General features: G+C 27.7%; 1 protein-coding gene across 1 annotated transcript; it reads right to left on the bottom strand.

The window, feature by feature from the left end:
- Positions 1-4,133: 4,133 nt before the first annotated feature.
- Positions 4,134-9,265, bottom strand: LOC145834796 (tyrosine-protein kinase receptor TYRO3-like). The gene is made up of 7 exons (XM_082942308.1): positions 8,510-9,265; positions 8,139-8,336; positions 7,764-7,971; positions 6,869-6,967; positions 6,487-6,667; positions 4,782-4,870; positions 4,134-4,517 (listed from the first exon to the last, which is right to left on the bottom strand). The coding sequence occupies exons 1-7, from the start codon at positions 9,036-9,038 to the stop codon at positions 4,304-4,306; spliced, it is 1,518 nt and encodes a 505-aa protein (XP_082798434.1). The 5' UTR covers positions 9,039-9,265; the 3' UTR covers positions 4,134-4,303.
- Positions 9,266-10,334: the final 1,069 nt, after the last annotated feature.

Genomic DNA, 10,334 nt, shown 5'->3' with positions numbered 1-10,334 from the left:
TCTCATATGAATGTTATCGTGTGTTGGACTAGCCGAAGCGATAAAATTAATCCATATAAGAGAGATTGTTGCAACCTAAACATAAATTGTATACTATATAAAATATATCGGGTTTTAGTTTAACTTATTTTCATAAAACAAATTAAGAATTTAGAGCTTACTAATATATTTTTGTAATAAACTTTTAAAATTTTTTTATGCTGTAGTTGAATAAATAAAAATTGAATATTAGCTTTTTAAAATGCCTTCTTTAACAAATTTTATGGTTTAGCCAAAAAAACCTACTTACCACTATCAACTTCATTTAAGAAATTCTCTTTTACTCAAAATGCAAAAATAACCATAGAAATTTGATCGACACTTATATATAGTATATGCGTGGGAAACTTTACACTTTTTTCCTGTGTAATTGTTATAAACGTTTAACTATTTCCGTCGGATGTTATTGTTTTTAATTGTTTAATGTATTTACAAAACAAAGAAACTATGAACCTTCAATTTAGAAAACATAATCAAGTTTATTTAGTAAATAGCTTTCTTTATTTTGTGTCTAAAAATTTGTCTGTAAACTTCTTATTGTAAATAATTTTTAGGTTTAACTAAGGTACATATAACTACTTATAATCGTTTTAAGTTTAAACAAAGTTTAATAACTTAAAAAATCGATTATTTTAAGCCCAAATCTAGTTTGATAATTTTAGTTTTTGTTTAAACACTTTATTAAAATCTAGAAGCTTTTAATCCATAATCCTAAATCTTCACTAGTTTTGTTGAAAACCGTTTTCCCAGTGTACTAAAAATTTGTATCAATAGTATATGTACTAACAAACTTTTTATGCTAAAAACTTTGAAATTGAAAATAACCATACGAAAGTGAACTCCGTTTTATATTTTTGTAAAAAAATCATTTCAATTTTTATAATTTCACTTAATATAATATTTAAAAGTTACTTTTATTGATAGTATTATAGTAGTAATAATAGTATTACTATTATAATATTATTTTTATACCTATAAATGGTGTTTACCTATTTACAAGTTTTATAAAAAAGTTTGTGTTACACCAAACGAATAAGTACAATATACTAATTACATATGTTTGTTTGTTGATGTAAAGGTTTCATATATTATAAGACTTAATTTCAAACAACCTAATATAATGCAAACCTCAAATTATAATTAGTCGATTTACTTTTGTATATGTTTTTAATTTATATTGCCTATTGCTTCTAAAGTTAGCTAAAAATGAAATAACTTTATTGTAAATTTTGTTTCTTAAACTTTAAATTTTAACTACTTTAAAACTACTAGTTGTCCTTATTAAGGAAAACTGAAAAAAATGTTCGAGTTTAAATCTGTTTTAAAAGTTTTGTGATTTAAAAATAAAATTATTTAAATTACTTAAAATTTAATTTTTGTATAGTTTTTTTTGCAATTGTTTATCTTAATTCTTAAACTTATTCATTTGTGAGCTGACATATATCTTTGATTAAAAGAAAATAATCAAGTTTTTTTTTAACTTAGAAGTTATAGTTTACTCACAGCTAAAGTGAAAAAATTTATGCTTATTTTAATCAATGTGCATTTTTAGTGTATTGTAAACTAATAAAATAAAGAAAAAACTGATAATTGAGTATCTTAGTTTATGTTTTTAATAATGAATCTCATTGATAGACTTTGATTGAAGTTACACTTTAACTTTTTAAACTTTATTTTTTGAGATAACATAAATAGTGCTGTAAAAAGTTTTTTAAGTCATTGACTCAAAATCATATGTTACTAAAATAAAAAATGATTCATTACTTTTATTTCTTGCAGACTCTGTCTTTAGTAATTTATTAACAAAATTGTTGTAAAACTAACAATTAAATTTAATTGTATTTACTTTTCAGATATTTAACACTAGTTTAAATTATGTTTAACTTTACTTTATTTATCAAAACAAATCGCAACAACAACAAATGGATACAACACATGGTAATAAAAGAAGGCAACTTGTTCACTTACGACTCGATAAGGGAAAGCACAAATGTTTATTACATAAAAAATAGATTCCTCAACGAGTTTGAGTCGGTTTACCCCAAACTAACATATTTGAAGGATAAAATCACATCAACATTGGCAATAGGTCGAGAAGAATTTTTAATTGGAAATTGTACTTGTTTCAATTTAGCTGTACAAGAATACGTAAACCCTGAATTTTTCCACAAGCACATATGTTGTCATAGAAGTAAAGAAAAAATCGGTGCCGTAACTAGAAAAAGTGCAAAAGTGCACGGAATTCCGAACTCTGATCTAAAATATTACCTTAAAGCTTTAGACAAAAACAGCGATGTCATGAAATTTTTCACTGAAAACGAATGCCCGATTTGCATGACCACCTACAAGGAGATATTAGAAGATGACAACCACATTGTTGTACCGCATTGTGGCCACCCTGTATGTTGTCATTGTTGTGACGAGATAATGAGAAATGATGCTAAGTGTTCTCAGTGCAGGGACTTTTTTTTCATGCTTGGTTTCGACTCGATGAAGTTTGATATTGATCTTAAACTGTTGCCACAAATAACAAGAATATTCTACTAAAGCTTAAGAATGAAATTTTTGATTTTTTATTAGTCGGATAAACATACTTACAAGATTAACTAACATTAACAAAAATTTCAAAGTTTATATACTCTTGGTTTGCTAAAGCTTCCGTTTTTTACACATTTAACTTAATATCAACAACAGATCTTTTGTATATTTTAGCAGTAAGTTTACAAAATAGTTATTAAAAAAAAAACTTAACTTAAAATATTGTATAAATTAATACTTAATCTGAACGTCTAAAATATATATTTTTAAATTTTAAGTATATGTTTAATGTTTGTTAAAACATAAAATTTTCTGTAGCAAAAGCTCTAATTTAGCATTTTTAATGTTTTTAATTATATCTTTGTCGTACTTTTACGTAACCTACAAAATGTAAAGCAGTGATTTAAGAAAAAAAAAATACATATTCTTTCTAAATAATAACTATTCATATTATTCTTACACATATTTTAAATAAATGATTTTGTTTTTAACTGGCTTTTTGTGTATTAATTATGTTTTTATTAATATACAAATTTAATTAAATTGTTTGTGAAAACTATTTATAGAAATTATTTACAGTCTCAGTATAAAAAAAAACAAACACAATGCTATAAATAAATAAGCTGTTGAGAATTCGACAATATACATAAATGTTGATATCGATTATAAAATGTTTTGTATTTTAAATAGTTTTTTTACAGAAATAAAAAAAATAACGTAGTGTTTATAAACTTGGTAAAACTTTAATTACATAATAAGAGTACTAAAATTAAACAGGCAAAACTTGATATGCAAAATTAACACCTAAATAAATGTTAACGAAATAAAATTAATGATAAAAACCAAGATAAAAGTACAACAAGAATTTGTCATTAAAAGATACAATTATTATTTTGACACAAACAACTTATATTTAGCACATTTTTTAGCAGCGATAGTATGATTAAAACAAAAAGTATTAAGTGTTAAATTTTTGATATAAAAATCATCTTGAAAACTACGTAAACAAAAAATAAACAACTCTTATTTTAACCAAATAGAATTAAAAAAAAAATTACTTAAAAAAAAAATACAGAATTGAACTACTAAATAAAACACAATTACAGAACTACTAGCTTTAAAGTAAGAATTATAATAAAAAAAACATTGTATAAGTTTTTGTGTTTTGTAAATAGAACAGTAGAAGTAAGTTTTGTGCCCAAAGTATAAATTCATTAATTACAGAAGTAGCATCTTGGTTAAGTAAAATAATGTAAACAAACTAAAGACAGGTAATAAAGAGTATTCTTAAATATAAAAACAAATAATAAAACAAAACTTAAAAAATTGTATACTAGTTTATTAAAGTTTTTATTAATATTATTTTAAGTTTAAAGCAATACTATGGATATTTTTAAAAAAAAGTTATATATTGAAATTATCCAAATAAAAAAGCATAACGGATTATAGCTCTTAACTAAATTACAAATTTTATGATTTTAAGAGATTGTTGTTAAGTGGGAGCTATAAATATAACGAATTGTTTTAAGAACAAAAAAATTTATATTATTTCACACATAATCTAATTTTCGGTCGTAATCGAAGTTTGAGCTATTAAAAATATTAAATAAAAAACACATAGTTGTTGTTGTTAAAAAAAATAAACTTTAATCTTTAACATCTACATAATACACAAATAAAAATTCATAGTTACAAACAAAAAGTACAAAATAAAAGTTTCAACACATTACAGTTCATACACAGCAGAGCTGCCCTCATTCTCAAAACATTTATCGTCATCGGCCAGAATGTACTCGTCACCATGGTGACAACCCTGCACCTGCTCGTACAAATTTCCCGGGTTCACTGGCCTCACCACCTTCATTGGGGTCATCAGCGTTTCTTCGTCCAACTCGGCAATCTCAACTTCCAGTTGGTCAACGATCTCAGTGAAGGTCATCCTGTTTTTAGGGATTTGTAGATTTTTGTTAAATTTATTTTGTTCTATAATTTAGACATCTTTTTTGTAAAATTAGCTTTATAATTGAGTTTGTTGTTTTTTGTTTCAGATTTACTATTCTTGTAATTTATTTGTCAATAGAAACTTTATTTATTTTGAAATACCAGTTTCAGAGATAGTAGATTTTTGTTAATTGCTGAATTTATTATACTTTGTTTTAGATATAACTCTTGTTCGTTAATGAAGTTTTAGATATTTTATTTACCTGTTTTCAGGAATCACACTCCATGTGGGGTATATTATGACTGCCCAGATGTTCTTAGGGCACGCAACTGGTTTCTCCAATCTTTTACCCTGTTTAAAAAAATCAAAAAATCATGATCGAGTTATTTTTTTGGGTTTACAAGAGCTATATTAACAATCTTTTTAAGTAGACTATGCAATGCTCAATTGTTTTACAATATTCTAAAAAACATATAATTATTTATAAAGAAAGTTTAAGGTGTTCTTAATTTTTATATACTTCTACCCTAGCAAGTAAAAGATTCCAGTTGTACAGTGAATTGTAAACACTGTTCACAAGTCAAAATATTACAAACGAGGTAATACTTTAATTTCATGTCTATTAACAGTTATAAGTACGCTGTGAAATAAAAAGTATACTCACTAGTTATTGTATTAAACTATAACAGCTTTAAAGAACATTACCATAAGTAAGCAATTTTAATTCAAATATTTAGCTTGGTAAAGAATGATTTTAAAATTTTTGTTATATAAACGTTTTATTGTTTTAAAATTTATTGTAAGCAGTTGTTTAGTATTGTAAACATAAAATTATAACAAAACAGTTAATGCTTAATTCCAATTACAAGCCAAACATTTTTAGAGACGTGGTACTAACATTTATTTAAACATAAATGCATAATTTAATTCTAAGTAGCTGATAGTCAATCATGACGTCAACGTATAAGAATTTTTGAATAAACTTCTTTTGTTTAAACTAAATATTATTACAGATCTTCAGCAACCTGATACCTGAGCTAATACAAAGGGAGAAAACAAATATTATGTACTAACATTTAAGTAGGATTAAAATTGTAAAGTGACACTTTTCTCCAATGTTTTTACCCAGAATAGTGAAAGGTTGTTACGGGCTGAGTAAAAAAACTTTCAAATTAGATTGTTAAATAAAGCTGTGCTCCTTTATTTACTACTAGTAATTTATACAAATATTGAATTTACCAATGCTCTGAACAAATGTTAACGAAATAATTTCAAGACTATTCAAAAACATGATGAAAAAGCAACTTGTCTTATGTTATTGTAAACAACTTTTACTTTAAAATGTTTTAATCTATAAAAGTTATAAGAATTATCACTCTAATAACAACGTGACATACGCAATTATTAAAACTGCTATTTAGGTATACAAACTATTTAGGATTATAATAAACCGAACTATCAAATAATATTAACTATTTAAATTATATAACTAATGGAGCTAATCTAGTCAATAATTTATGTACTTTTAAAACAACTTGATCAAAAACAGTCATTTGATAAGCTATTTTTTTATTTATAAACAGCGGTGCTTAAATATTATCCGTTGTAGTCTTGAAATGTATTTTACTTTTAAAAGTTTATATATACATTGAGTTACATTAAAAGTAAAACACTTGTTTTATACAATTACCTGGTAAAACTTAATATTTTTTAAACTTGTTACAATACTGTATATTATATATGAGTAATACTTGGTATAATAAAATCATTTTGCACAATTCCTAATTCTAATAATTTTATAAGTAGAACAAAAGCAAACAGAACTTCAGACAGCAAAAGCAACAATTTAAATATACTAAAATAACATTTTAAAGTCAACGAGAGGCGTTATTTTTTGTTATGACGACATATAGATGTTCTATGTGGTTATTTGAAGAGCTTAGTTTAGTTATTTCAATACAACGCACCTGATAAATATGATCTTTCATCTCACTGTTTGACACTCCAGGGTAAGGTTGTTGTCCCATTGAGAGAAATTCCCACACAGTGACTCCGTATGACCACACATCAGACTTTGTGGTGAAGATTCCATCTGAGAGTGACTCGATCGCCAGCCATTTCACTGGCAGACTGGCGGCCTTGGTCTGTCTGTGGTGAGGTTTAAACCAATTTCATTATACATTTTCTACTTATACATTTAAAAAAAAATCTAATATGGTTTATTAATTATATTATTTTGCTCTCACTATATAGTTTAACATTGCTACAGTTTACAAATTAATTTTTAATATATGGTTATTATAAGTAATGTGTCTAACATGATGAATAAACTTTAAAACAAACGCATACCTGTAATAGTTTTTCGAGTACAAACTTTTAGCCAATCCGAAATCGGCAATCACAACATTTTTCCTCTCATCCAACATACAATTCCTCGCAGCAAGATCCCTGCGATAAATAATGTAGTATATAATTTATACAATTTGTACATGTATATATTTAAAACAAACATACCTGTAATAACAACTTATTTGAATAAGCTTAAACGGGAACAGGTCTAAATTGCGGAAATGATAAAATTTCACGAGGTTACTAAATTGTACGAGCGGACTAAATTGTGAGAGAACAAAATTGCACGAAAACACAAAATTGCACAAAGCCAAATTTGCACAAAGCTAACTTTGCACGAGGGAACAAAATTGCACGAAGAACGAAGGTCATTTTTTGCACGTGTAATATTTTTGCACGCGAGTAAAAAAATACAGAAAAAAATAAATAATAAAAAAACTTATTAAATTTAATAAAAAAAAAAGAAAAAAAATCTACCGACCGAAGGTAAGGGTTAGGGGTAACAGTGATAGTAAAAAAAGAAAATGTTAAAAAAATTATAGAAAAAAATAAATTTAAAAAAATGTAATTAAAATTAAAAATAAAAAGTAAAAACTTACCAACCGAGGGTAAGGGTTAGGAGTAACAGTGATAATAAAAAAAAATTATAAAGATAATGATAAAATAAAATAAAAATAGCCCGTGCAAAATTGTCTTCGTGCAAAAGTTTCTTCGTGGAATTTTGTCCCCTCGTGTAATTTTGTACACTCATGCAATTTAGACAGCTACCCGCTTAAACAACACCTGTGCGCAATACAAAGATAAATAAGTTTTTTTATATCCACGTTGCAATAGTTATGTAAAATTAAAATATTAAAATATTAAAACTTAACTTAAAATAACAAAAAAACAATACCTGTGAACCACACCCCTCTTCATCAGGTATGCCATCCCTCTTGCAACGTTCAATGTGTAATGTAAAATGTCTTGGAGCGACATATCCTGGCAACTTCCAGTGATCCTCTTGTTCGATAAATACGTCTTCAGGTCTCCGTACTTCATGAATGGTAGGATAACTCCAGGTTTGAAGGTTTTAACGTTCTTGAACTCAGGCACGTGGATGCCTAATAGTTTCATAATAAAAATACATAAAACTAATTATTATGTTCAAATATGTTCATAATATGTTCAAATTATAACAACTGTTTATTTTAGATATTTTATTTTTAAATTATATATATCTATATTTTTAGATATAGATATTTATTTCCAAATTGATAATGATTAATACCGAATAATTTCATGACGTTTGAGTGGTTCAGGTCTTCCATTCTCTTTGCTTCTGTAAGGAACTCTAACTTCTCTTCCAGAGTCATCTCATCAGATTTTGCAAACTTGATGGCCACTTTAACTTTTTCTTCCAACTTCTCTCCAGTGTCTTTAGCATGGGTGAGGAAACCTTGGTACACGGATCCAAACTGCCCCTGGCCTGTAGATAATTATTTTTTAACCTGTAATATTAACATTAATTAAGGAAAAAACTAAAACAGTTTTCAAGCTAGTTCTATGACTTTGAAACGGTGGTTATAACATGAGTTTTGATAAAAAAATTTTAATGTTTATTAATAATAGAAAGCCAAAAATTTTAAAACTGCCCCTTACCTATTTCCTTGCCAACTTCAATATACGACTCGTCAACCACGTGTCTTTGGAGCTTGTCGCGGACATCGGACACCATAAAAGCTGCTGATTTCGACTGGTTGACCATGGGGGTGTAGTAAGAGTTTGGGTTCATGGAGTTCCCGTCCCTGGGTACCAGATTGTAGAACACTTCCAAGTGCTGGGGTTTCCCCCTCGACTGCTTGATCTTCTTCACGATCAACAGCACGGCTACTAAGATGACTACAAAACCGACGGAGGAGTATATTATCGAGTACATAGGAGCTCCTTTCACTTCCATCGCTTCCGTCACAAACTTGTACTCGGCTTGGTTCTCGTCGTAACAACTTATAGTCATGTTGTTCTCTCGGTAGCACAGTTTTGTTAACACTTCGTAGCTTGTGCTGGAGTTTAGATCACTGAACACCAATGTATCTTTAATAGTATAGCTAAGACCTTTGTCCTTATTTTTTAATGTGCTCTGAAAGAATAAGTATGAATCAGTTTGAATAACTTGATCACCAGCATACATTGTGAAATTTGCTAAATGTTGACCTTTGTTGTTAAGTTTTAACGATAATTGTTGTTTAGTGTAACCAGGACACGTTACTATCTTAGTTTTCGTTCGGTATTTGTAGAAATAGCTTTTAGTCGATTGTATGTATTCAATAGTGGCTTTGTAGCTTTTAAAGTATGTTATAAACTCGTCTGCGTTAACTTCAGTGCCTCCTTTTTTTAGATTGTATTCTTTCTCAGTAAATGTAGAGTTGCTCAGAAAAAGGTTGATACTTGATTCTTTCGAAGTTAAGTTTTCAAAATCTGAATAAATTTTTATAACAAGCTTTTTGCTATTGTCCGTAGTACATTTAACATTGATATCCCCAGTGTTAAATTCGGCTGAGGCGTTGAAAACTGCAGTTTTGTCTTTAGTAGTTGGGTTTTGGCAATCGCAAAATCTCATAAAGGCCCTGTGAGCGCTGCTGTACTCCGAAACTTTCGCATATTCGATCTCAGACGAATATTTCTGACTTGTTATATTCATGGAGGATAAGAAAAATTTGTAACACTGATGATCTTTCTCACTTAATACTTCTTTCCTGTCCTTAAGCTCAACTGAAGCCGAATCATCAGCTTGATTGTAGTTAATGATGAGCTTAGGTTGCGTAAAGCTGTTACAACCACCTACAATGATTTCTACTTTATTACTAATCTCTCCTCTGTATTTGCAGGTATAATTTCCAGAGTCGGCTTCAACAACGTTGACAAAATAGAAAAAGCATCCGGTTACGGGAGTAATGCATGAAGTTCTTCTAGAAGTGTTTTTTCTTCTTATATTTGAAGTTATGAAGTCTTTCACCTGTATTCCGTTTTTAAACAACAGACAATCTTCAATATTTAAATTAACTGTTGAATTGTCGTTGTAAAGTCTAAAAGTGTTGTACCTCTCACCTACGGCCCAGTAAGTCCGCTCAGGGCAGGGCTTTAGTGTTAGAATTGCCCAGGTTGTTTGGAGAAATATGAGTAAAATTATTAGTTTAAACATCTAAAAATCTTTTAGATGTAATATAAGCAAGCATGGTGTAGTTTATTAGAAGTATATACAAAAATATTTACAAGTAATATACATGCACCATTTTTTTTTTGCAACAAATTAGTTTCTAACTAAGACCACTCATTAGAAATACCACTCATTCTTGAAATTAAATTTATTATACTTAAATTAAAACAAGTTTAAAATAACGACTAAGATTAAAAAACGCTTGTAATAACAATAAAAACAAATCCACTACTAAAATAATGGCTTGTATATTACTAAAACATTTTCATA

This window comes from Thalia democratica, chromosome 4 (genome assembly GCF_965202585.1).
Source record: "Thalia democratica chromosome 4, ktThaDemo2.hap1.1, whole genome shotgun sequence".
NCBI classification, from domain to species: domain Eukaryota; kingdom Metazoa; phylum Chordata; class Thaliacea; order Salpida; family Salpidae; genus Thalia; species Thalia democratica.
This window is presented reverse-complemented; position numbering and strand designations above follow the sequence as displayed.